This window comes from Phocoena sinus, chromosome 4, assembly GCF_008692025.1.
Source record: "Phocoena sinus isolate mPhoSin1 chromosome 4, mPhoSin1.pri, whole genome shotgun sequence".
Lineage (NCBI taxonomy): Eukaryota > Metazoa > Chordata > Mammalia > Artiodactyla > Phocoenidae > Phocoena > Phocoena sinus.
This window is the reverse complement of record NC_045766.1, coordinates 33,829,626-33,857,565: the sequence shown is the minus strand read 5'-3', so window position 1 is coordinate 33,857,565 and position 27,940 is coordinate 33,829,626. Positions and strand designations below refer to the sequence as shown.

The 27,940-nt window shown below is 42.0% G+C and overlaps 1 protein-coding gene across 2 annotated transcripts in view; it reads right to left on the bottom strand.

Annotated features, from left to right (window-relative positions):
- ARHGEF26 (Rho guanine nucleotide exchange factor 26) overlaps positions 1 to 27,940 on the bottom strand; it is a 156,123-nt gene that overhangs the window by 27,663 nt on the left and 100,520 nt on the right. For both annotated transcript variants that reach the window (XM_032629869.1, XM_032629870.1), the window contains exons 10-11: positions 25,100 to 25,189; positions 17,503 to 17,657 (exon numbers count right to left, since the gene is read on the bottom strand). In XM_032629869.1, coding sequence (XP_032485760.1) covers positions 17,503 to 17,657; positions 25,100 to 25,189 — 245 coding nt within the window. The remainder of the gene's footprint in view (positions 1 to 17,502; positions 17,658 to 25,099; positions 25,190 to 27,940) is intronic.

The following is a 27,940-nucleotide window of genomic DNA, read 5'->3' as shown; positions in this document are numbered from 1 at the left end:
GTTCCTGTGAGTAAGGTGTAGGTAGGTGGCACTGCTCCAGCAGGGGATGTACAGAGAACAAGAGAACAGCCATCTTGAGTGGCCTGACCCTACAGCAAGTAAAGCTTATAATATTGTCTAGATAGACACAGATGTAGTAATACCCAGGACTCAGGATAAAACCAAAAAGTAACAAATAAAGACAAAAGCAAAACCTCAACAACAACATCAAAAACAAGAGAAAAAAACAAGATGAACAAGGACTTGCCTGTTACTGTCTTCTCTCTGCACCTTTGAGTTACTCTTTCGGTCCAACTCACAAGTTTAAAAAGATGACCTTTTAGTTAAAGACGCCCATTTCCAGTTAAAAATAATTCTGCTTCGGACAGAGAAATCCAACCTCCTTAATGCTGCGCACATGGGGTATGTAGGCAGTGCCCTAAATAATGACAGTGCAAAGGTATTCTTTGTATTCCCAAAGAAATAAAAGGCAAAGAAATCTATATGCCATAAAGCCATCATTCAAGATGACTCAAGTTCCAAAAAGTCTTCAGCATAAAGTGGCCTTACTTACTAGGTAGTCCCCAGTAGAATTCAAGACGAAGAGTTCACAGGAAACTAATGTAAACAAATAGGAAAAAACTAGTTAAGTCTTTTTTACCCTCTTAATTTTCAGAGTTCATATTTCTCCCAGTGTTTGCCTAAGTACAAACAATACCAGCTACTGTTGTTTCATCGATGTGTTGAATCTTTGTCTTCGGCGGGGGGTGTGTGTGTGTGTTAATTAGAGACAGAAGAAGTAGACAAGTTAATAGAATGTTTTTTTAATTGTTCTCTTAAGCCATGACAACTACAATGCCATTAAGACCTAGGGTGACCGTTTGATCCAGTTTACACCTGTGGTTCTCTCAGGTGTCCGGTTGGGATGACAAAGAGCAGCCACTTTATTTATAGCTATGTGAGTTCACCTCAAGGTATCCGTGTCTACACACCTGCACATCTGGGTCACTGAATGTGCCTGCACACAGAACTTTCCCTGTTTTGCCTTCTGTATCCAAAATAGGATGCAGGAAACAAGTCTGCTTTTTTTTTTTAACTGATTCAATAGCAGTCACCCAATATCATTTCATCTAGACCTGCAAACATCTTCATTATGTGATACATAATGTCCACAACTTCTTCACTACTCCTTTAATGAATTTAATATAAAAAACTTGATTTAACAGTAGTCAAGTAAGTTGGTGATTCATCCCTGTCAGCTATTATTCAAACCCAATGGAATAAAAACTGAAAAGGAGCTCACTCTTGCTAGCGTGTTTGTGCTCTCACACACAGACACATTCACACACTTAATCTCATAAAGGTTCAAAATAATATTTTCCCCTCTCTAACTCTGCTAAATACTGAGTGAAATTCATTCTCCTCATGTCAGCCAGCCCCTACTGTCTCTCTCATGCTAATACAGAAGGATAACTGTTAAAATATGGGCTTAAGCAGAAAGGAGAGGAACGAATCCACAGTCAGATGCAGCCATTTACAACCCCACTTCCTCCTCTGCCGACCCACTTACTGTGTCCAGTAAGTACAAAGAGAGCTCAGCTGGGCTGGGGAAGATGCTCCTTTCCTAGGGAAGTTGATGCTAATCAAACTTCCCCATGTTTGTTTCTTCCATTTAACAAACATATGGTTTACACAGTCTCTGAAACAATTTGGATCAAGCAATTAGGAAGTTAAACTGCTCAGAAAAAGGCAAATGGAAAAACCACCTTTCCTCGCACAGAGACGTTTATATGTAGACTTCCTCTGATTGTCTTAGACGGGCTCCAAGTTTACCAGCTGCTCATGAAACAAGCGGCAGCTTTGTGCAAGCAGAGGCTCCTATCAGGCGCAGCGATCAAATCTATACAAGTCTGTTGCTCTGTGGTATAAACAATGATGGGTCTCCCTGTTGAAACCCACTTAAAAGTCCTAGTAACCTTTGTTGAGATTCCTTTCTTTTCTTAACAAGATAAAAACTATCAGTAGAGAACAGGATATGGTGGTAAATAAGTACCTCAATTATTCTTCCCTTGGAAGGCATTCTTTTGTTAAGCAGCTTGATAGTGTTTGGTTCTACTACATGCTACCTAACAGCATGGGCTGAAAACTGATACACCTTTTTGTGAATAGTGGATTTCTTTTTTTTTTTAGTTAATTAATTTGTTTATTTTTGGCTGCTCTGGGTCTTCGTTGCCGTGCGCAGACTTAGTCTCCAGTTGCAGCGAGCGGGGGCTACTCTTTGTTGCGGTGCGCGGGCTTCTCATTGTGGTGGCTTCTCTTGTTGCAGAGCACGGGCTTTAGGTGCGTGGGCTCAGTAGTTGTGGCACGTGGGCTCAGGAGTTGGGGCTCGCAGGCTCAGTAGTTGTGGCTAGTGGGCTCGAGAGTGCAGGCTCAGTAGTTGTGGTGCACGGGCTTAGTTGCTCCGCGGCATGTGGGATATTCCCAGACCAGGGCTGGAACCCTGGCAGGGAAGATTCTTAACTGTGCCACCAGGGAAGTCCCAACAGTGGATTTCTTAGAGTGATTATTACGGAGCACTTTGAACTTCCTCTCCCACAGATTTCTATAAAGGTGGGAATTTTTCATACTGGGCATATATTACTTTTAAATCAGGACAGTATTTACAACTGCATACAACATACATACATTTTTAGAATACCAAAGATGCATATGTACATACTCAGTAGTGAGTGCAGGGTGACAGACACCCAGCTCCACTCAGGACTTACTCTGGGAAGTAGGGGGAGGAAGAAGGGATGATGATGAAGAGGCTTTAGGTATACCTGCAGTATTATGTCAGGGTTTTTGTTTAAAAAGAAGAGATCTGACAGTGATGTAGCAAAAAATTTATATCTGTTAAACATGGATGATAGGCATGTTAGTGTTCGATAATTTTCTGTACGTTTGAAATATTTTGCAATTCGAGGTAAAAAAATTTAATAATAAATGCATAGACGTGAAGACTATCATCACTCCACGTGTCTGTGGATGCCTGAGGGTATAGGTGAAGGGACTCTTGGGCAATGGAATTTTTTTGGCCCTATAAACAGCTGATTATTTGCACATAACATCATTGACCGAAAATATAAGGTAAGAGTGAATTCACTAAAGTGGCTGGGTTAAAAAGAAAAAGGCTTTTCTGAGACTTCCCTGGTGGTCCAGCGGCTAAGACTCTACGCTCCCAATGCAGGGGGCCTGGGTTTGATCCCTGGTTGGGGAACTAGATCCTAGATCCCGTATGCCACAACAACAACAACAAAAAGATCCCACAGGCTGCAACTAAGACCCAGCGCAGCTAGCTAAATAAATAAACAAATAAACAAACGAATAAATAAATGTATTTTCCATATATGAATGAATATCACTCAGAAAATATAATGGTAGAAGTGATCTTATTTATAATAGACACAAAACCCACAAAATATTTAGGATTAAACTTAACACGTTTCTCCTATATGAAGACAGCTTTCAAATACTTTAGAAGAAGGCCTGAATGGATAGAAAAGTTTGATATTAAAGAGGTATCAATTCTTCCTAAATTAATATATAATTTTACCACCATCTCATTGAAAAAAATCTCAGGATTTTGGGGGGCAGCAAGGCCGGGGAATAGTCAAGCTGATTCTAAAACATCCAGAAAAATAAACATGTAAGAACAGTCATATTGTGAAAGAAAATGAGAGTGGACTAGCCATATGATATATTAAAGACATATTTTAAAGCTACAGTAATTCAAAGACTGAGACTGATAGGTATTAGCTGACAGACGGACTAGTGAAACAGGACAGCGGCTTCACAAATTGACCCCAAATACATCTGAGAATTTACTACATGATATAAATGACATTTCAAATATGTGGAATACTGACGGTTTAGTCAACAAATAATATTGGGACATCTGGAGAAACATCTGAAAAATTTTTTAAAGCTGGCTCCCAATCTCACTCCATAAACCTGAGTACTTCCTTGGGTCCAAGCCCTGGGTACATAACAGTCATGAAGAAGAGGTAGTGATGGAACAGGTCTTTCTGTGGGGCCTTGTGACCAGGGGGTTGGTTTTATGCAAATACCATCGGAAGGGTTCCCACCTTACCCCTTATGAGCAAACATCTTACGTTAATAAGGATGACCAGGAATGAGAAATAGGCTAGATGACCAAGATGGAACCAGGAATATGAAAGCAAAGATGGAGATGGGGAAAACGAGAAGAAGGGTTAGACTATAAAGACCAGCTTTCCTACCCTCCTGGCTCAAGTCAGCCTTATCTGTGAGCTGTCTCACCTTCCACCTTGCGTTGCTCTTGAACTTTCTTTCAGAGCCAAAATCTGACAGACTGGAAGGAGAACTTCCAATTCTTCCTTTTGTAAAAGAGTTAAATTTAAAAGAAAAGATGCTAGTAAGGATTATCCAAAAGAAAACACAATGATTTTCTGGCTCTATCATCAAAAGTAACATTTATTTTTCACCTAGTCGGTAGCTCCTTTTCCATAGGCTTTGTTTAAAACATTCACACAGTTTCCCCGTGCTGAAAAAAATCTTTACTTGAATCTGCTCGTCAAAAGACAAACGTCGGGCTTCCCTGGTGGCACAGTGGTTGAAAGTCCGCCTGCCGATGCAGGGGACACAGGTTCGTGCCCCGGTCTGGGAAGATCCCACATGCCGCGGAGCAGCTGGGCCCGTGAGCCATGGCCGCTGAGCCTGCGCGTCCGGAGCCTGTGCTCCGCATCGGGAGAGGCCACAACAGTGAGAGGCCCGTGTACCGCAAAAAAAAAAAAAAAAAAAGACAAACGTCTCCTGAGCTAGCAGCTGCCTGTGTTTTCTGCCCACATGGCAGTGAAACTGCTCCCCAAAGCCATGGCGGCCCAACACGCTACCAAATCCAGTGAGCAGATGTCACCACTTTCATCTACAGAACTGGATGAGGCTGAGCACCTGTGACATCCTGAAACTCTATCTTCCTCTTCTAATGCCTTCTGCAACAGTTCTAAGTCATCCTTTTTTATGGCCATTCTCTAAGATCCTCTCCTAGACCCTCCTGCTTTTCTCAGGGATTTACAACGACTCTGCCATTTTCCTCACGTGCAGATTCACAAAAGTCCGTGGGGTTTTATAAAATCAAAGAGATTCTTCCCATTTCCCTTCAAGACACGTACAAGAATTCTTCCTCTGCAGATTTCAACTTGTTTCTCTTCCCCTTCTGAAAACATGACTGCTAAATCCCCACGCTTGATCTTGTGCTTAACTGGAATAAGAATACCCTAGTTAAACATTTCTAGGATGGAGGAGATTGGATTATGCTGAAATTTACTTTGAGTTAAGAGGTTAAAACACTTTTTTCACATGACTGAAGTTGATTTCAATTTTAAATCTTGGTTTTAGAATTAAACACATTTTTAGTAGAAGAATATACAATTTTAAAGTAATAAAGTACAGTATAACAGGTAAGAGTACAGACTTCATTGAGAATGTCTGGTAAGAATCCCAATTCCATCACTCACTCGCTTTGTGATCCTGAGCAAGTTACTGATCCTGTCTGTGTTTTCTCATATGTAAACTGGGAATAACAATACCCATCTCTTAGGATTGCTGGGAGAATTAAATGAGATAATACATTTATTATCTTTTTTTTTTTTTTTTTTGGCGGTACGCGGGCCTCTCACTGTTGTGGCCTCTCCCGTTGCGGAGCACAGGCTCCGGGACGCGCAGGCTCAGCGGCCATGGCTCACGGGCCCAGCCACTCTGCGGCACGTGGGATCTTCCCGGACCGGGGCACGAACCCGCGTCCCCTGCATCGGCAGGCGGACTCTCAACCACTGCGCCACCAGGGAAGCCCCTATCATCTTTTTGCATGTAGAGCTTTTACAGTCATGCCTGGCTTACCGTCAGTCAATGTTATTAGCTATTATTTCAAATCTTCCTGCAGAACATCATGCCTTTAAATTGCCTGGCATTTTGTTAAAAGCCTAAGAATTATAGGTGCTTTGCAAATGAGTGAGCAGACTAAGCAAAATTAGAGCTAAATACCTGTGTCAAAAAATTCATAATGTGGCAGGGGCTCCGACCGGCAAAACAAGGCATGATATTTACCTAAAACCTGATTTCAAACAGACTTATTTGCTCAGCTCCTCAAAATAATTCTGAAGACTGACAAACATGCCACACGCATGTTATGAACATTAACCTACAAGTCTTTGTGAACAGTTGTCATTTCTCTTAGGATGGAACACTGCATGGAATTGCTGGGTCATATGGTAAACCGCTTAACTTTTTAAGAAACGGCAAGACCACTTTCCAAAGTGGCTGTATCATTTTGAATACATTCTCACCAGCAGCGGATTAGGGCCCCAGTTCCTCTACACCCTCACGAACACTATCTTTGTCTTTATTATAAAGTCATCCTAGTGGCTGTGAAGTGGTACCTAATTTTGCTTTTAACCTTCATTTCCCTAATGACTAGTGGTGCTCAGCACCTTTTCATATACAAAACCATTTGGAGATCTTTGCTGAAATGTCTATTCAAATTTTTGCTTACCTAAAAATTGAGTTGGGGGCTTCTCTGGTGGCGCAGTGGTTAAGAATCTGCCTGCCAATACAGGGGACACGGGCTCGAGCCCCGGTCCGGGAAGATCCCACATGCAGCGGAGCAACTAGGCCCGTGAGCCACAACTACTGAGCCTGCGCGCCCGGAGCCTGTGCTCCGCAACAAGAGAGGCCGTGACAGTGAGAGGCCTGTGCACCGCGATGAAGAGCGGCCCCCGCTCGCTGCAACTAGAGAAAGCCCTCGCACAGAAACGAAGACCCAACACAGCCAAAAATAAATAAATAGATAAATAAATTAATTAATTAATTTTTAAAAATTTTGAGTTGGTTTACTTTTGAGTTTTAAGAATTCTTTATGTAATCTGGATATAACTCCTTTATCAAGTATGATTTGAAAATATTTTATCCCAGTCTGTGGTTTGTCAATTCATTTTCTTAATGATTTTTTTCCTATTATGTAAGTTTCAGGTGTATCAATACATTGTTCAGGACCACTTTACAGCATAGCCAGCTTTTAAAAGACTTTTAAAAGACTAAAGACTAGACTTCCAAAAAGGAAAAAAAAACCAAAAATAACATGCCATACGCTTCCTATTTCATTGTTGAGAAAATAACAAATAGTAGAGAAGAGGGTCACATTTGTTGGTTAAAATAAGGATCTGTTGTGATTCACTGACACCAAGAATGATGGCCAATAATCCACAACAGGACCAGAAAGCCCCCATTCCTGGCACCACGGATCTCCAGATTCTCTAACCTGGAACCTCCCTGGCTGCCACAGGACATCCTGAACCCATGGTCCTTGACAAAGAGGAGATGGGCAGGTCCAAGAGGCTGTCTGACATTACTGAAGCTTTCTCTCTGGCATAACCAGAATTAAGCAAGCTCTGAAGAAAAAGTAGGCAGCTTCTGAAGCTGGTGGCTCCAAATTACGGGAGTAATCCCCACACTGCAATCCAGGTTTATCTCCACTGACCTCCTTGAATAAAGGGAAAAATATACTGAATTCACTTTTGTCAGCCAAAAAGTTATAGTGTCTCCTAATTGGATATGAGGGATGTTACAAGAAAATCACTACTACAAACATATACACATGACTCATAACAATTTATAAAAGATTAAGAGTCGATCAATGGTTATCTCTCACTCACTTGCCATCTGACGTGGGTTCTTGATGGGGGATGGGAAGGGAGAGGCATGGCATTAAATGTAATTATTCCTAAGGCCATATTTCAGAGGCCATAATCCAGGTTTGTCCTTGGAGTGCACCAAACCTTCAGCTGTGTAGCAGTGGCTTAAAGTTTCAAACCATTTTTTTAAAACAAGAAAATATTCTAGAAGCAGAAGAGCAATGATGTGATTTGCACCAAAACTTTGGGGAGATACACAATACTAGGAATAATGATGATATGCAGCAGGTATCAGTCCCTCAGCAGGGACAATTCACTGTGTTAAGAGCTTTGTGTGCACTATCTCACTTAATTCTCATAGACATTCCAGGAAGATGATGACATTGTTATCCCCATTTTACAGATGAGAACACTGAGACTGAGGGATTAAAGGCAACTTGCCCAAGGTCACACGGCCAGGATTCAGGATTCTGAGCGCAGTTCTGTCTGACCCCAGACATTGATACTGTGCTTCTCAGTTGGTGAAGCTTTTGACACTGAATGGCAACATCAATTCTTCTTACAGACACAGAGGAGACAATACTCTTACTACTCGCAATGTCAGGGGATCAAGGGTAGGTGAGGTGGCGAGAGCAGGAAGAGGAAAGGGGGCTCTCATTTCTCTCCCACCTCATCTCTCCATCTTGATCTTAGGACCTGACCCAAGTGGTCAGAAACAACCAAGTTGTATGTTCCAGGAATAAAAGTGCTTTGAGTCCTATTGCCTTTTCTTTATCCAAGATACTCAAAGTTAATTTTCCAAGGAAGGAGTTTATTCTGCAGAGACAGAGGGACAATGTCAGGTGGCCTCAGCTTTCTATAATGGGAAAGCTGTCAAAATGGAAAAACTCAAAATGGGGTCAAATCAGGCCATGACCCTTTCCAGGGAGTCTGCACCGCTTTAAGCTACTCGGCAGTCAAACTACTTAGGGAAATGCAAGTTCTAACTTAAATCCCTGCACTCCTGATAATGATCAGGTAGAATTCTATTACAGAAAGTCTTTCTTTTAAAACCCGAGGATTTGTAATGTGTCACAGGGTTCAAGTTATGTCAATACACACAATATTTATGGAACTAGGAATCAGTAAGTGGAAAGCTCCTTTCTTAAATATCTGCGGGAAGGAAATGTTATGAAAAGGAAATGCTCTTCCCCACACTCCGACACTAGATTAGCTAAAGGTAGAGAAAAGCTCACAAAAGCAGTTTGGTACCACTTCTAACTTTCTCCCACGACCAGTAAAACTATAAAAATATTCACTTAAAAAAACCTTGCTTTGAAAAAGTTGTTTATCAAAGCAAACAGAAAAGGTGCAAGTTTCTAGGTTATTTTTCCCAATAACGTTATAGGATAGCGGAAAGGTGAAAATATTCTAGAAAAATGAAATTGAGAAGTAACGAACATAAATTGTTAAGAGAGAAGGTTTTAGAGTCAAAGACTCAGATTAGAATCCTGGCTTTGATGAGAAACCTTGAAAAGAGACTTTATCTCTCTCTGCCTCAGTGTCCTCATCTGTAAAATGGAAATAATACTAGGTTGCGGTGATAACTCAATGGTATATTGCATATACATTCTGAGCACAATGAATGGCACACTGTAAAGTGCAATAATATAGGCGCTTATCATCATTATTACTATTACTACTCATCTAACTATAGGGATACCCAAAAACATCATGGCTAGATCATTTGTGGGTACAGAATCCAGGAGAAGAATGAAAGAAACAAATCAGGACACGATTACGTTTACTGGTATGTATAACAAGACTAGACTAGATTTCTGCATTCTTTTGGTACTGTGCCTAACACCCAGACCAGGCCAATCTATCTGCAGCTCTAAGGGCATAGCAGGGCTGACTGGAGGAAAAAACGCACTACCAACGAGATACTCACATGAACCACAGCGGGAGGACTAATACCAGCCAAGGGGAAGTGGGTTCTAAATCTCCAGTCACTTCTGGCTTTTTTTGAACCCACTCCCCAACCCCATTTATCTCAAAGGCAATGTATTAGTTCTTTTAAAGAGTTCTTGGGACTTCTCTGGCGGTCCAGTGGTTAGGACTCCGTGCTTCCACTGCAGGGGGTGGAATCATGGTTGGGGAACTAAGATTTCACAAGCCACACAGAGTGGCCAAAATAAAAACTCCTCCTGTATTCCAAACTACCCATGTCAATTGGTGTTCTGTGGAAAAGAGGGTTTCCTAGTTGTGGCTGGAACTACCTACTATCAAACCACTGCCTCCTCCCCTGCTTCACAGCTAATCTAAAACAACCCTGGCTGTCTGATTCCCCTACCGTATGCTGCTTTCCCAGCCTCCTTTATAAGGACAAGTTTTGTGAACCAAGACTGACACGTGAGATACAAGAAGTCTTCTGGGCTTCCCTGGTGGTGCAGTGGTTAAGAATCCGCCTGCCAATGCAGGGGACACAGATTCAAGCCCTGGTCCAGAAAGATCCCACATGCCACGGAGCAACTATGCCCATGCGCCTCAACTACTGAGCCCATGTGCCACAACTACTGAAGCCTGTGGGCCTAGAGCCCACAAGCCACAACTACCAAGCCCATGCACCACAACCACTGAGCCTGTGTGCCACAACTACTGTAGCCCGTGTGCCACAACTACTGAGCCCATGAGCCACAACTACTGAAGTCTGCAAGCCACAGCTACTGAGCCCATGTGCCACAACTACTGAGTCCACGAGCCACAACTACTGAAGCCCACAAGTCACAACTACTGAGCCTGCAAGCCACAACTACTGAAGCCTGCGCACCTAAAGCCCATGCTCCACAAGAAGAAGCCACACACCGCCATGAAGAGTAGCCCCTGTTTGCCACAACTAGAGAAAAGCCCGTGCACAGCAAGGAAGACCCAACTCAGCCAAAAATAAACAAATAATTTTTTTTAAAAAAAGAAGTCTTCTGAAGACTGTCTGAGAAAGGTTTTCCTCTGCTGATAAAAAGAAAAGCCACTTGAGAAAAAGAGTCCCTTTGGCCAGGCTCTATTCTTCACCCTTGTCTCCCTCCTATGTCTTTGAATGAAATGATGATGCCTGGACCTGCAGGAGCCTCCTGCAACCATGAAGCTACGTGCACAGGGGCAAAAAGTGAACAGAGCATAGTGCAGCTGAAGAATGGGAAGGGGCTGGGTTACTGGTGACCACTGGACCTGGACTGTCCACCCTCGGTCTTCATGTTTGGTGAGAGAGGTAAATGTCTTAATCACTTGAGCCACTGCTATTTGGGAATTCTGTCACTTGTAGCCAAAAGCCTTCCTAAATGATCCAATAGTGAATCTTCCAAAGGGGGATGGAGTATGTAGGGTTTTCCAAATTCACTTGACTTCTTACGTATGTGTGTGTGTGATAATTTTTATCTCTTAAACCCTTTTGTATGGGTAGCTCAAAACATCAGTTGACACAATAGTACAAAATAAAAGCAAGCTAAAAAAAATAAATAACTTCCTCTATAGAGCACAGTTTTGCAAATACAATCCTAGGTGTTTTTCAGATTGAGGTTACCTGTCATTTATGGATAAGTTTATAGATAAAACTCCAGAAGATGTGAGAAGCCACATGATAAAGTTCCAGACTTGCTTTTACCAAAATTAACTGAAAATGAGTCTATAATGGAGCAGAATACAAAAATCACATGTCTTTTAAAAATAAAAGAGAATTCAAAGAAATTTTAACTTGGGTGTGGAATGGGGGGAGCCGGCCCACTGAGTAATGCAGCCACTCAAATTGTTTATATTTAACCATCTAGATGGATTGGTTCACGTTTGACAAATATTTATTAAATGGTCATTACAGGCCAGGCGCAGTCTCTGCACTGAGGATGCAAAGGTCAACACGACAGACGTGAACACATAGTAACACAAATATTATGACAGAGAAAGTGCAGGGTTCTATGGGAACACAGAGCAGCGGAAATCAACCCACTCTAGAGGAATGGATAAGAGCTCCCAGTGGGTGTGTGGCAATTAATCTAGGACCTAAAGAATGAAAAGCACTTTGCCTAGTAAAGATTTGGGGTGGAACAGGGTTATGAGGTAGAGAGGGTATTCCAGGCAGAGAAAGAAGCACGTGCCAGGTCCTGGGGGCTAGAATGCCTCAGTGAGTGCAAGGTGGGACCATGGAAGGGCTGTTTGCAAAGGACAAACTGAGTCTTTTAAAAAGCATACTCCGGCTATGGAATGTAAATGGATGGAGGGATGGTGGCATGAATCCAGCTAGGTGTGTCTTCTGGACGAGCTCAAGGAGGTGGTACAAGGGCGTTGCAATGTGTGAGTAAAGAAGCTGTTTCATCATGAGTAGAAGACTGGGGATTCGACGGACGGGGAACACAGTGAGGAAAAGGACAAAGTGGGCTTTCAGATTTACTGTGGAGCAACTGGGTGGATGGAAGTGCCCTTTACTAAGCAGGGAACAGACCCTGGAGAAGGAACAGGTTGGAAGGAGACTGGGACATGAATGTAACCTGAGAAAACTCCAAATACAGCTGTTCACATCACATGACCATGATGACATTCAGAAATCTATGAAAAATGGCATCAATGTTAAAAAAAAAAAAAATGCGTGTTCTAGAACTAGCTAAGACATTACAGCACATTTCTTCATTCTGTGTTTAAGTGAGGCAGTGGTGATGTGCCGAGGAGTACAGGAGGTTGAACTGTGTCCTCCAAAAAATATGTTGAAGCCCTAACCTCTGGTGCTGTCCCATGTGACCTTATTTGGAAATAAGGTCTTTGCAGATGGAATCTGTTAAGATGAGACCATTCGAATTAGAGTGGGCCCTAAATCCAATAACTGGTGTCTTTATAAGGAGAGGGCGATTTTAAGACACACAGAGACACAGGAGGCAAGAAGGCCAGATGAAGACAGAGGCAGAGACTGGAGTTACGCTGCCACAAGCACCACCTTCGGAGGGGCGTGGCCCTGCCAGTTTCTTGATTGCGGAATTCTGCCTGCAGAACTATGAGAGAATAAATGCCTATTGCTTAAAGCCATCCAGTTTATGGTACTTTGCTACTGCAGCTGTAGAAACTATTACAGGGAGGAAGACTGTTTTTAGCTTCAGAAGAAATTGAAAAGGAAGACCTAAGCCAGATACAAGGCACTGAATGAGACAAGAAGACAGATAACTACTTTGCAAAGTAAGCGTTTGGGGAGTTTGAACCTATTTAGGTCTTGAATTCAGTTTTCACGTTTCAAAACCGGGGACAATGGTACTTAATCCAGAAGGTTGTACATCGGGGTGTAGTCTGTGCGCTGTAATGGATAACTAATTATAAGTTATCGCTGGGCAAAACTTGGATTTTATAACGTTATTATTCATTAATCTATGAGTACAGCATGGCAATCTATTCCTTTTTTATTACAATGTTACTGCTACTGCTGTGACAGGTCTGATAGATTTGCACACCTCTGAAGGCAAAGCTGGTTGACGGTTTGCCATCATTCTAGTACAGTGGTTCTCAACTGGGGGACATACGATGATGTCTGGAGACATTTTTGGTTGTCACAACTGGGAGGGAGGCGCCACTAGCAAACAGTAGGTAGAGGGCAGGGATGCTGCAAAAACATCCTACACAGCATAGGGAGCCCCCTACAACAACGAACTGTAGGGCTTCAATAGTGCCGAGTTGAGAACTCTGCTCTGGAAGTAACCAGACAACGTGCAGTCAAAGCTTCAAGTACCAAGAATTCACTTTCTCATCCAAAGTAGTCAAACCGATCACATATCCTTCTGAAATCTGACAGAACAGACTATCAATACGGTGACTCACAAGCTGTCCAGAGCTAATGGAAACTTTAAACTTCTTTTTGATAGTCTAAAAAAGAGTGAAGGGCTTCCCTGGTGGCGCAGTGCTTAAAAGTCCACCTGCCGATGCAGAGCACACAGGTTCGTGCCCCGGTCCGGGAAGATCCCACATGCCGCGGAGCGGCTGGGCCCGTGAGCCATGGCCGCTGAGCCTGCGCATCTGGAGCCTGTGCTCTACAACGAGAGAGGCCACAACGGTGAGAGGCCTGCGTACCGCAAAAAAAATAAATAATAAGATAAAATTAAAAAAGAGTGAAAATTCCTGTCCTAGAAGACAGAGGCATGGTCACTAGCCACTCTGCAAGCACTAGCAGTGACACACACACACACTGCAGAGCTGGGGTAGCCACTCATCCCATCCGCCAGCATAAACCATCTCAGCATAAACCTTCTGCCAGACTGGAGAAAGAGTAACTGTCCTCCCAAGCGGTCCCTCCCAGTAGCCAGGGAGCCTCCCTGAAGCTGAAAACCAGTGGAGTCCCAGCAGCTAAGCTCCTTGACTGAATCCTAGAATTCTACTTAGGCAGTGGGCGGTTGGATCAGTCCTACAGAGCTGGCATACGTAGTTATCTTTCATCTGCACCTCGTAGCCAAGCCTAAGCGATTGCCTTGTTCAAAGCTGCTGTATCCCCTTCATGGCTGTCTCTGGCATGCAAAGCATTTGTAGCTGCCTCCTTGAAGCTATAATAGAAATACGGCTGTGCATACTGTACATTTTTAACCCAGTCTGTTTATCAAGACTCTGTGGTCTGCTTGTCACCCTCACCAAATATTCAGGTCATAAACAACTTGAACCTCCAATGCTATTCTCGGAGTCAAGAGCACCTTAGAAATATGATGAGCTAATTGGTAAAGGCAAGAAAACCCCAGTTTTGGTACAGGCAGTTAGGTACTCAGGGTTGCCCTCTCCATTGAAGCTGTATTTCTTTCTTTTATTAACACAGAAGTGCAAATATATCTAAGGAAACAAATAGCTCACAGTGCAACATTAAATATAATGGCAAAATCTCCTGTGGAGGGCAAAGTACACTGTTAAGTAGAATAGCATATATCTCAATTCTGACTTTCAAAAGTCTGTATTTATTGGGTTCTAGGCAAGTTCAAGAATAAAAGTTGCGGGACTTCCCTGGTGGTCCAGTGGCTAAGACTCCACGCTCCCAGTGCAGGGGGCCTGGGTTTGATCCCTGGTCAGGGAACTAGATCCCACATGCCACAACTAAGAGTTCCATGCCGTAACTAAAGATCCCATATACCATAACTAAAGATCCCACATGCCGCAATGAAGATCCTGTGTGCGGCAACTAAGACCCAGTGCGACCAAATAAATAAATATTTTTTTTAAAAAATGTTGTTTCGGGCTTCCCTGGTGGCGCAGTGGTTGAGAATCCGCCTGCCAATGCAGGGGACACGGGTTCGAGCCCTGGTCTGGGAAGATCCCACATGCCGCGGAGCAACTAAGCCCGTGTGCCACAACTACTGAGCCTGTGCGTCTGGAGCCTGTGCTCCGCAACGGGAGAGGCTGCGACAATGAGAGGCCCGCAAACCGTGATGAAGAGTGGCCCCCCCTCGCCGTAACTAGAGAAAGCCCTCGCACAGAAACGAAGACCCAACACAGCCAAATAAATAAATAAATAAAATAAATGTATAAAAAAACAAAAACATCAGTTAATGATTTGGAAACCAATAAAAATTATCATTCAAGAAAGCCAATCCCATAGCCTACCCTGAGGGATTAGCATTAAAAAAAAAAAAAAAAAAAAAAAAAAAAAATTGTTGTTTCTTTTTTTAAAAAAAAAAAAGAATAGAAGTTGTGACATACTGGTTTAATACCCTTAATGTTTTCATCACCATAGCAAAACTACATTTACGTTTAAAATTGGCTTGGGGGCTTCCCTGGTGGCGCAGTGGTTGAGAGTCTGCCTGCCGGTACAGGGGACACGGGTTCATGCCCCGGTCCAGGAAGATCCCACGTGCCGCGGAGCGGCTGGACCCGTGAGCCATGGCCGCTGAGCCTGCGCGTCCAGAGCCTGTGCTCCGCAACGGGAGAGGCCGCAACAGTGAGAGGCCTGCATACCGCAAAAAAAAAAAAAAAAAAAAAAAAATTGGCTTGGTACTGTCAATGTATATTTTATCATTAAAAATCAAAAATTCAGTGAAAGCTTTTGGTCCATTGAGACAGAACAAATATTTCAACAGCTGGAAGATGTTAAAAGTCAAGAGTTCTGGCATTTGAAGAGTCATATATAATCACCCTCCTCTAAAAACAAAACATCGCAAAGAAAGCCAAAGAAACATGCTATCTCATAGGAAACCAACAAAACACAAAAATACAAAAATTATAATTCCTCTCCAATCTGTATTTATAAAATTTACTTAACTACTAGAACTATTTAAACTGTCCCAGGTAAGAGAAATAATCTCTTCCTGAAGTTATGGGAACACTATTTTCCTAAGTATGAAAAATAATCATCAGCGTCTTTATGTATTCATCATCGTCACATTATGGCTCTTCAGGGCAGATCATACAAAGTTTTCATGTCACCTTGACAACCGAGCAGCCGAAATAATTCATAATACAGTCTGATTAAAAGGAGCAGAAAGAAAAGCTCAACCTCTGTTTCAATTTAGTTTGAACTTTCAAGCTAAAATGTCAGCCACTCAGAAGTAGAATTTGAATAAACATTTCATGATAAATTTGGGCATTAATTTTATATATCCACAGAAGCCTGTTTCCATGATTCTCTTTACTTTGTCTAAACTGTACCCCGTGAACTAACTACTACTATTCCTATCATATGCCAGCAATTCAGCCTACCTTCATCGCCTTCATATGTGGAAATAACAAACCACAGATTTATAATTTCATTCTAAGTTCATATTCTAGGAAAGACGGACTATTTATGGAGAAACAGCAGGAAAATATTTTATAATCCAACACATACTGAGTACATTTAATAAAGAATGCTCCCTAGAGAAAGGCAGCGCTAAGGGCTAAGGGGAATATGTGTATGTGTATGTGTATGTGCGTGTGCATGTGTGTGTGTTGTGAGTGGGAACGGTTAGAACAAATGCTGTAAAGAAAAGGCTTGTACAGTATTCCTTCTGGAGCAGGACCTGATTCCACAACCAGAAGTCTAAAGTAAGAGGAATAAACACTCTGCCAACCAAGGGATTGACTTTCTTCCCTGAAGCAGGGAGTATTGCTAATATCTTCCCAGTCACGGGGAAACTTTTTTCTAAAAAAAAAATCTAATCTTTCTAAAGATTTTCTAACAATCTTTAAGAGCAGTGGATTTTAAATTAAGTTACAAGAAGTGCTAGAGTCACACCCCAGCTTGTTCTCAACCGGAGCAACTTTTGTCTGTTTTATACAAAGGTCCTATGGCAGAAGAACTGTGAAAAATGCTGATCAAAAATATTAAGAGGGGATTCCCTGGTGGCGCAGTGGTTGAGAGTCCACCTGCTGATGCAGGGGACACGGGTTCGTGCCCCGGTCCAGGAAGATCCCACATGCCGCGGAGCGCCTGGGCCCGTGAGCCATGGCCGCTGAGCCTGTGCGTCCGGAGCCTGTGCTCCGCAACGGGAGAGGCCACAGCAGTAAGAGGCCCGCGTACCGCAAAAACAAACAAACAAACAAACAAAATATTAAGAGGGTTGCCTCCCCAGGGATGTCAAGAGAATCCAATAACATAAACCTGTCAAATGTTTAGAGCAGAGGTTTGCATGCTATAAAAGCCCAGCAGCAGTTGGCTAGGATAATGATGCTGGTAACAATTCAAGTCTTCGCTGTAGAGGTAATTTTAAAAAAATGAAGCACAGAGGCTTGTATGAGTCCATGTGTAGAAACTATACACCTAACATCTCAAGCTTTTAAAGGATGATCACCTCCAACAGGTGTCTGAATTACAGAGTTTCAAAACTGGATGTACAGCGAGCAACGCCACAAGAAGGCTTACCTCTTCTTCTTGGTGATAATGAGCACGTCGTTAAAGAGGAAGAAGTAGACTTGCTGTTTGGACGTCCTTTTTGAGAAAAGCACAGTGTCTTCCACATAGGCTGTCAACTCACCTCTTTTGACCAACCAGCGGGAAGAGGAGACTAGAGGAAAAGGCTACAAAAAGAGAAACACTCAGTACCCAAAGCCAAAGTAAAGTCCTTTTAGGATAATTGAAAGTAAAGTATAAAACTTACATTCAAACAAATGATACATCACTATTTTATATAATAGTGTATATAACAAGTACGTAATAGTGAAATACAGTTAGAGAAGGATAGCACATTCTCCAAGAGAAAATCAGGAAGAACAATTTATTTTCCAATATAAAAAACTATTAGGGCTTCCCTGGTGGCGCAGTGGTTGAGAGTCCGCCTGCCGATGCAGAGGACACGGGTTCGTGCCCCGGTCCAGGAAGATCCCCCATGCTGCGGAGCGGCTGGGCCCATGAGCCATGGCCGCTGAGCCTGCGCGTCCGGAGCCTGTGCTCCGCAACGGGGGAGGCCACAACAGTGAGAGTCCCGCGTACCACAAAAAACAAAACAAAATAAATAAATAAACTATTAATATTAACTTGCCTATATAAAAACTAAAACTCAATCAGAAAATGTTATTGGGTCAACCAAAAGTTATTACCCTTCCATTAACTCTTAACTGAAAAGAAGATTGATAAGGAGTCACTTAAAACTGAAAAGCCTCAAAAGGAAAAGGAGTCACTTAAAACTGAAAAGCCTCAAAAGGAAACCTATTGGTATCAACTGAAGTTATTTTAAATATCACAAGTCAGAATCCAAACATATGAAAAAAACATTGATAGCTGCGGTTAAAAAGAGACAAATTAAAAAGTCTGCATTCAATTCATGAACTAAAAAGACTTTATTCAAAAGGAAAGAAAAAACCCTGCAAACGAATGTTTTGTCTATTGATTATCTACTTAGCTGTATTCTGGAGAAAACCTTTGCTTAAGTTTATGGTAGTTTCCCTCATGGAAGTTCATCCCTGAAAGCATCATGCCATTTCCTGGTTGTGAAAATGAACTTCTTTCAGAATAATCCATCTTACTCTCATAGAAAAGGCTATATTCAAGGAACTGCATACTGTCTTTTCTTTATTCAGTTTACAGTTTCCAACTGGAAAACTCTCAAAACCTCAGAATGATCCTTACCCATGAGAGCTTTTTTTTAAGTTACCAGAAATGCTTACTGCCAAAAATCTGATTGAAAAAACGACATCCATAAAAATAAGCAAAAGTTCTTGGACACACAAAAGATAACTCTAGTAAGTGTGGTGCAACCAAATGTCATCCATTTCAGGGAATAATGATTAAAAATAGCCAAAGGGGAAATTGAGGATATTAGGGAGGAAATAAGAACGCTAAGAAAGGATTTCATATTTTTTTAATTTATAAAGGACGTTTATAAGAAGGTTGCTCATCAGTTATATACTATTTTCCTGAAGATTTAACATGTAAGATGAAACAGTATGGCTGATCTCAAAATTTCAAAACTGGCTATTTCAAGGAGTTCATGTAGTTTTCAGCCTCTAAATCTCAAATCAGACTATGGCTGAGACTTAAAAGGTGACAGAGAGGTTGCTTAGATAACTCAGGAGGACCCCACCAGCACACACAAGAGGTCACCACAAATAGTCAGAGCCAGGTTAGGTCCTGCCACAGGGCTGCAACTACTGGGAACGCACTGCTATCTTGTTATTGCGTGTGTAGGATAAACCAATGACAGTATTATGTAATGGCACCCTATGACTGTTCTTAGTTTAGAGGACGGGGAAGAAAGTTTTTTTAACTCTTGGTCTTTTTTTTCTTTTTTAAAATTTTTTTTATTTTTGGCTATGTTGAGTCTTCGTTGCTGTGCACAGGCTTTCTCTAGTTGCTGTGAGCAGGGGCTACTCTTCACTGTGGTGCGCGGACCTCTCACTGCGGTGGCCTCTCTTGTTGCAGAGCAGGGGCTCTAGGCACGCAGGCTTCAGTTAACTCTTGTTCTTAAAACAGACTGAGTTTTATGAACACCTCATACTCCACTGGGCAAAAATAAATTTCCAATGTATATCTAAAATTGACGGTGGCTTGCAATATGTCTATGCTTCTTTAAAAAACAAAAATCTGATACTATAAATGTTTTTTGTTTCAGTTTATTGTTGAAAGATTAAACTCATTCAGATGGCTTTCTTTTAAGAAGAAGCTATAAAAATGACCAAAATATTTAGAAGAATCACAGTAGCCCAAATTGCTCCTAAGTGAATTCCCACAGTTTAGAAGCTTCGTCTAAGACTAGAATCCAGGTGTGAATCAAAAATAAGAAAAGAGGGCTTCCCTGGTGGCGCAGTGGTTGAGAGTCCGCCTGCCGATGCAGGGGACACGGGTTCGTGCCCCGGTGGGGAGGATCCCACATGCTGTGGAGCGGCTGGGCCCGTGAGCCATGGCCGCTGAGCCTGCGCGTCCGGAGCCTGTGCTCCGCGACGGAAGAGGCCACAACAGTGAGAGGCTCGCGTACCGCAAAAAAAGAAAGAAAAATTCATGAACAAAAACACATCCTTGGGCTTCCCTGGTGGCGCAGTGGTTGAGAACCTGCCTGCCAATGCAGGGGACACGGGTTCGAGCCCTGGTCTGGGAAGATCCCACATGCCGCAGAGCAACTGGGCCCGTGAGCCACAGCTACTGAGCCTGCGCGTCTGGAGCCTGTGCTCCGCAACAAGAGAGGCTGCGATAGTGAGAGGTCCGCGCACCGCGATGAAGAGTGGCCCCCGCTCGCCACAACTAGAGAAAGCCCTCGGACAGAAACGAAGACCCAACGCAGCCAAAAATAAATAAATAAAATTTAAAAAAAAAAAAAAAAAAAAAAAAACACATCCTTAAAGGTACTGATATAATTCCCATGGAGAAAATATTTTCATTCTTTTTGGTGTTACTTAGCATCCTAGAAAACCAGCCTCAGCATAAAATTTAACTAATTTTATGGGCCAGTGAGACAAGGAAGAACAAGTTTTTTCTAAATTGAGACAAAAATGCATCATTTAGCCATTCTAAAGTATACATATAATTCAGCGGCTTTTAGTACATTCACAGTGTTGTGCAGTGATCATCACTATCTAATTCCAGAACGCTTGCATTACCCTAAAAAGAAAGTCCATATGCACTGAGCAGTCACTCTCCACTCTGCCCTCCCATTAATTAAGTTAATCCTTACAATAACTCCATGAGGGAAAGTACCATTATCAGTCCTACTTTACAGTTCAGAAAACTAAGAAATGAAAGTTAAGTAATGCCCAAAGTCCTACAGCTAGTAAGTAGTGGAGCTACAACTGGAACTCAGGCAGGCTGGCTCCAGAGTCCACGCTCTTAATATTGGCTTCCTGTGCCGATCCGGTGGACTCTCCTCACCCCTCACATTACCACGTACAGCACATGATACTCGGCCAGAAACTTGCTAATTTAAAAATGAAAAACACATGTAAGTAAACATACATACATACATTCATACATACATAAATATCTAATACACACACACACAGAGACATATATATATAAGCTTTTATCCCCTTCAAATGAGAAAAACACTAGCATTATTTTGCTGCCATGGTTAAGAATATGGACGCTGCAGTCAGTCGCAGATCTGAATCCAGGCTTCAGTACTCCTTGGTGTATGACTTTGAGCAAATAATTTACTATTCCTAGCTTCGAATTCCTCAACGATAAAATGGGAATAATAATTAGATACTTCATGGGGTTCCTGTGAGAATTCAATGAGACTATGTGAAAATGGCACATAGTAAATAGTAAATATTTTCATGGCAGTAATGGCTACGGTAGGACCATAAACCAAACAGAACCAACACAGAACCCGCTACCTTTCCCTCAGGGTCGTTCCTCCTCTTGGATTCCCTACCTAGGTGGATGGTGTGACTCTCCATCCAGTCGACCAGACTAGACACCTGCGGTACCACCGCTACAGCCCTCCTCCAGGCATCCCGCTTATCTCTCTGCCTCTGCTTCCAGTCTCCAAACTGGTTTTCTGCCTCCGGTTTTATTACATTCCCAACTTACCCTCCACATAGCTGCTGTAATACATTTTTAAAATAATAAACTGAATCTGGTCTATGTGTGTAGAGTGGGAAGGGGGGTTGTTAAAAAAAAAAAAAAGTCCTATGAAAACCTATTAAGTGGACAACCTCCTTCCCACCCCGTACCTCATCTACTCAGTTTCCAACCACTGATTACAGCCCCTAAAAGGTAGTAACTGTTACTGTTCTTCTATAACTTTCCAGACATTTCTTACACATAAGCAACTTTTATACTCTTTTCCTCCTGTTCTGCACCTTACTTTTTTCACTTAATAATGTAAGACAGAATTTTAGATTCCTAAAATTCTTCATTTTTTTTTAAGTTGAGCGGTCTTACATAATTTAGGTATACTATAATTTATTTAATCAGTCCCCTATTGATAGATGTTTAGGTTGTTTCTAATCTTTTGCAATTAAAACAATGCCATATCAGTAACTTTGTGTGTATGTCTGCATTGTGTGTGTGTGTGTGTGTGTGTGTGTGTGTGTGTGTGTGTAATTTTACACATTCATGAGTATATCAATAGGATAAATTCTTAGAAGTAAAATTGCTGGGTCATAGTAACTTGCATTTGTAATTTTGATAGTTATTGACATATTGCCCACCATTGGGGTTATAACAATCTTTCCCACGAGCAACAGATAAACATGGCTTTCCCAACAACTCACTGATAAAATGTTTTGAATTATTTATAAATGTAAGTGGTAGAATACATTATTTTAATTTCAATTAGCAATTTTCTTCTGAATGAAGTAAAGCATCTTTTCAGATGTTTAACAGTCATTTGTATTTCCTCTTCTGAGGACAGTTTTCTAGTTTGCAATTTTCTAATGGATTTTTTCCTTTTCTTCTTCTTATCACTTTGAGGTTGTATGTTAGGAATATTAACGCTTTATCTATATGTGAGTTCTAAATTTTTTTTCCCAGCTTCCTATTTCCCTTTTCACTTTTTAAATACCCTTTAATTTTCACTCTATGGAGAAATTTTTAAAATTTTCACATCGATCAATTTTCCTTTTAATGACTTCTGGATTTGGAATAAGTTTAAAAGGCTTTTACTATGATGCTAAGGTCATCTTTACTAAATGCGCATCTGACTGTGTCACTTCCACGCTTTGAACTTTTCAGTGGCTCCCAGATGATCCGGCTCTGCTCCTTCTTTTGGCACACAAGGCCCTTCCCATGAGTTCTAGTTCTGCCCCGCTTGCCTCGACCCCACTGAATGTGTGCAATTCCTGGGCTACAGCAGCTGAAACCATGTCCTGTGCATTTGCTCCTGCTCTTCACTCTTGGAAGACCCTTCTCTCTCTCCTTTCAAGATCAGCTCAAGCGTACCTCCAGTATGAAGCCTTGCCTGGCTGCTACAAGCTCCCCACCCCTTTGTCCCTCATTCTTAGGGCCAGCCACGCCCTCTCCATTGCTGGTGTTCTCAAAACTCTTCTATCTCCCATAACAGCTGTAGACTTGGCTCACTCCTTTGTATTTCTGTAGTCTTCTACTAGATGGTAAGCTCCCTGAGGGCAGGGATCGTGCTTTTGTTTTCCCACTTCAGTCCACAAAGGTGCTCATGAAATTTGTTGAAAGAATGCACATGCTTGGACAAACCACTTAACTTCTTTGAATATCTGTCTTCGCGTCTTTGAAATGAACTGAATAAAAATGTCCATTGCTATCCATAAAGTGTTACAGAAATGAGGTCCTAAGGTTGTATTAGTATTTCTAAGTGGTCTGAATTAAGTCCTTCATTATAAATCTAAACTTAGAATACTTTCCTTTAAGTTTGCAATCTTAATCATTGAACCAAGAGAAAACAAAAAAACCAAAAACTCATGCACTCAGTTGATGTTAATCACTTATTTATTTTTTTTTTTTTTGCGGTACGCGGGCCTCTCACTGTTGTGGCCTCTCCCTGTTGCGGAGCACAGGCTCCGGACGCGCAGGCTCAGCGGCCATGGCTCACGGGCCCAGCCGCTCCGCGGCATGTGGGATCCTCCCAGACCGGGGCACGAAGCCGTGTCCCCTGCATCGGCAGGCGGACTCTCAACCACTGCGCCACCAGGGAAGCCCCAATCACTTATTTTTAAGAACCCTTGGGGTAAGTATTTTTTCAGTTACAAATTAATTGTGGTTCTAGAGAAACAGAGCTTAAAGGTATCTTAAACCAACTGATTATCAGTGAAGAAAGAAAAAGAAAAATGGTTAGGGAAGGACTTATCAACTTTTAAAATGGAAATGGTTAGAGATTTATCATCTTTAAAAAAGAGGGGATTAAAAAGAATCTTTTGATGTATAGATATATTTTCTAAAATACTTAGAAACAAATGAAAGTGAAGGACAGGATTCTTTTTGAAGGATGGGAAAAAATGGGTTTTGAAATTGCCGTAAATTTCTACACAAGCGTATAATAACTAAAGTGTGCGTGCGCGTGCAGGCACACGCTGTTTTTAGCAAGTACCCATCATTTTCTAAGAAGAATCATGGATCACCTTTCTGCATTTACATCTTTATAGTCAGGGTGTCACAGTGGAAGAGTTTACACTGATCTGCAAGTCAGGATGTCTGGACCCTAGTCCTGATTTTGCCACCACGAGCCGAATGACCCTGTTAACAATTAATTATTCTCTGGGTTGTATTTCCCTCATTTATAAAATAAAAGGGTGTAGCTGTACTATATCAGTGGCCCTCAAACTATATGACACAGCAGAGAGTTATCTGCGTAATGCCACGATCGCTCTAATCCCACTGCACAAATTAGCAACACTTTCACTATGAAAAAATATGACCGCTTTAAGTTGCTTCATTAAATTCAAGTGGCATAAAACGAAACAGAATCACAACCATGAACACTCACACCCATTAAGAACTGAACTGTGAGCCAGCAAAGGAGCTGACCATGGCCTAGCCTCGCCATTAATTGTTATTTCCTTCTTTGTCCGTCCTGTCATCTGCCCCTGAGCAGTATGAGACACGCAGTAGCAGGCAGCATAGATGCACAAAAGAATTATGGGAGAAAAAGAAATTTGAAAAGAACAATTCACTAGTAATCCTTTTGTGCAAACTGAGAAAGGAGTGTACTTATTTGATTTAGGAGAACACCCTGGTCCAGCTCGTGGGATACCACTGTTTTGCAGGATACTTTGAGAATACTAAAGGAATCTCCTTTCTATTCTAAAATTCTATTATTTTTAACCACCCTTTTCTCAAGTTTGGTGTCTTCCTTGGGAAAAAAGGAGGTGCCGGTTAGATAATACCTAACTCTGTGGCCTAGGGAAAGGTCACTTTATCTGGTATTAGCAAGAGCTGAATTGTCCAAAGCAAAGCATCTGCTATTTCCCCTGCCAGCCTCTCTGTAATCAATTTATGGCCCTGCTGTGAAAAGCAAATTCCTCTCCACTTTGTTGCCCTCAACTATCTCTTTATTCGCATAAGATTTAAGCAGGAGCAGTAACAAATCTATTTATGAAGAAGTATGAGAGAATACCTTAATTTTAAACTCCAGCTGGGAGTTAATTGTGTACATCATTTCAGTCCTTTCCATCTTCCGAGCTCCTTCATTGCAGAGTCGAACCAACTGGAAACAGAGGATAATAAGGAGGGTTAAGAGGTGAACGAGAGAAACCGCACTTTCAAATGCAGATCTCACAGGAAACAATTAGCACTGTGGAAGCTCCAGAGACTCATTCCAGACAGTTAAAGAACTCACAGTTTCACACAGTCAAGACTTTGTACCCAGTTGGAAGTGGTGTCATCAGGATGTGAAGACAGAGGAAAAAAAACGTCCTGAGAATTTTCAGGGACACACATCCTCTGTGCGTTATCACACGATGCCCTCCACATACACTTGGCAGATTCCTCAAATGGTCCAGTCCACTCCACTCTGCTCCTTTCCTCTGCCCCTCCTCCTTGCCTTCACCCATGGGAACATCACCAACCTCAGAGCAAGCTGCACCTCTCTCCCCACTTCATATCAGAGCAGCTGGGGGCAGACCACTGACTTCAAAGGCAAATTCTTAGCAGAATTCTACATGCAAAGCATGTGACCAGTAACCTGGATGCTGGAAGAGGAAAGCCTTCCATTGGAACCTAATGGTCAATGATTCTTCAAGGATGGTCAAGCTAAGGGAAATTCAGTTTAATTAGAACTACTGATTTATCTACAAACAGAACAAACTCATAGTCCTTTGATGAGTAGCTGTGATATCATGATTTATAATAAACAAAATATATATTTTGTCTTTTTCCATGGTTTCTGGCACACAGCTCCTAAAACCCTTGTAATTGCCTATGTAAGAGCCACAGGGGCATCTCTGGTTATAATTTAGTTTTGCTACCGGTTCCTGAAATAGCTCCAGGGCATAAAAGTGAAATGGGTATCTTCTGTTATTCATAACAAGCCCCCCCTTTCAACCACGTCTGAGTTTACGTTAATGAGGTGACTTCTGGTAAGCCCCTAAGGATGGGGCTGGTTGCCAGGGGAACCAACAAAGTGATTAAAAAGAAGGCTGGAAGTTTCAGCCCTGCAGGCTTCCAGGGAGGGGAAAGGGGCTGGAGATAACACGATCACTATTGGACAGTGATAGAATAATTCACGGCTACATAATGAAGCCTCCATAGAAATCCCTGAACTTTGGAGTTGGAGAGCTTCCAGGCTGGTAAACAAGAACACTCCTGCATGCTGGGAGGGTGGCATCCTTCTAGACCTCACCTTATCTCTTCATCTGGCTGTTCATTCTTATCCCTGAATAGCCTTTGTAATAAACCACTCATCTAGTAAGTAAACTGTTTTCCTGAGTTCTGTGAGCCCCTCTAGCAAATTAATCAAACCTGATGAGGGGGTCATGGGAACTTGATTTATAGCCAGTGGGTCAGAAGCACAGGTAACAACCTGGAATTGTGATTAGCGACTGAAATGAAGTTGGGGGTGTAGTCTTGCGGGCTTGAGCCCTTACCCTGTGGGATCTGATGCTATACCTCCAGGTGGAGTGAGAACTGAACTCAATACAGTAAGACACCCAGCTGGTTCAGCAGAACTACTTGGTGTGGGGAAAAACCCCACACATTTGGTGACCACAAGGGTCAGAAATGAAGTGCTCTGTGGGTAGAGTACTGAGCACAGAGGAGACACACAGGAGTTTCTCCTTTACACTGTACCTAATACATAATTATTAGTTCACTGGACTAAACCAAAACAAACTTTGTATTTCCAATTTCTTATTAACTGAAAAATCTACAAAACTTGTCCATAACAAGGATCATTGGCCATAAAGACGTGTAATTGTTAAAAGCGAAGCTAGAAATTCTGATTAGATTTACTTTAATATTACTGCTTCATTAAGTTACATATGCTTACTGTAAAAAATAAAAAATGATAATACATAAGTAAACAAAACAGGCCATAAAAGGCTCTGACCTAATCCTACTCCATGGAGGTAACTGGAAACAAGATGGGTTATACACTTTCTCTTTTTTTCCTATGCTTATATGAACATATAAACACACACATATAATGTGTAGAAATTCTAATTTTTGTAAATGGATTATTCAGTGCTTGTCTGTGACTTAATTTTTTTCACTTGCCAATATTTCGCCTTATAAATATAACATTCACTGAAAAAAAAAGTTTATCTTGTACATGGTATGTGTCAGATGCTAGGGTTACAACATTTAAGAGGTACACGATCCCCATCCTCATAAAAGAAGGGCAGACACAATAATTACAGACTGAAATCTTAAAGGGGGGGAAAAAACAGGGGTTCTGGGAGAGGGAGGGTGAGGAGGGAGCCAGGGACCTCTCCTGAGAGGTCATTTGGGCTGACAGCTGAAGGAGAAAAGGGAGTTAGCACCCAAATCAATGGAGAGCGCTGGTCCAGGCAGAGTGAACCCCAGGAGCAAAGGGCTGACACTGGGAAAGTGCCGTGTGTCTGAGAAAGTAAAAGGTCCGGACACAGGAAAATGGCACAAGAGGAAACTAGAGGACCAGCCCAGGGTCAAGGCATGCAAGTTCTTCAGGTGTGTGGATTGTATTCTAAGTGCAAAGAGAAGCCACCAGCAGGCTTTCAGCAGAGGAGTGATAGGATGCAACATATGCTACGACCATATGTGCTTTCCACAGTGTACTTATTCAGTCCCCCACTGATGGACACTTGGATGTTTCCTAACAGATATTCTAGGCTTAAAGGGTATACCTGTCTTCAGTTCCAGCATATCTTTAGGTCTGAATGGTCTTAGTAGTTCACTGATGCAGGGACTGATGGCTGCACCTGATCAAAGCTAGACGCAGAAAATATCCTGGCTGGGCTGGGGCAACTGTAATTAAAATATC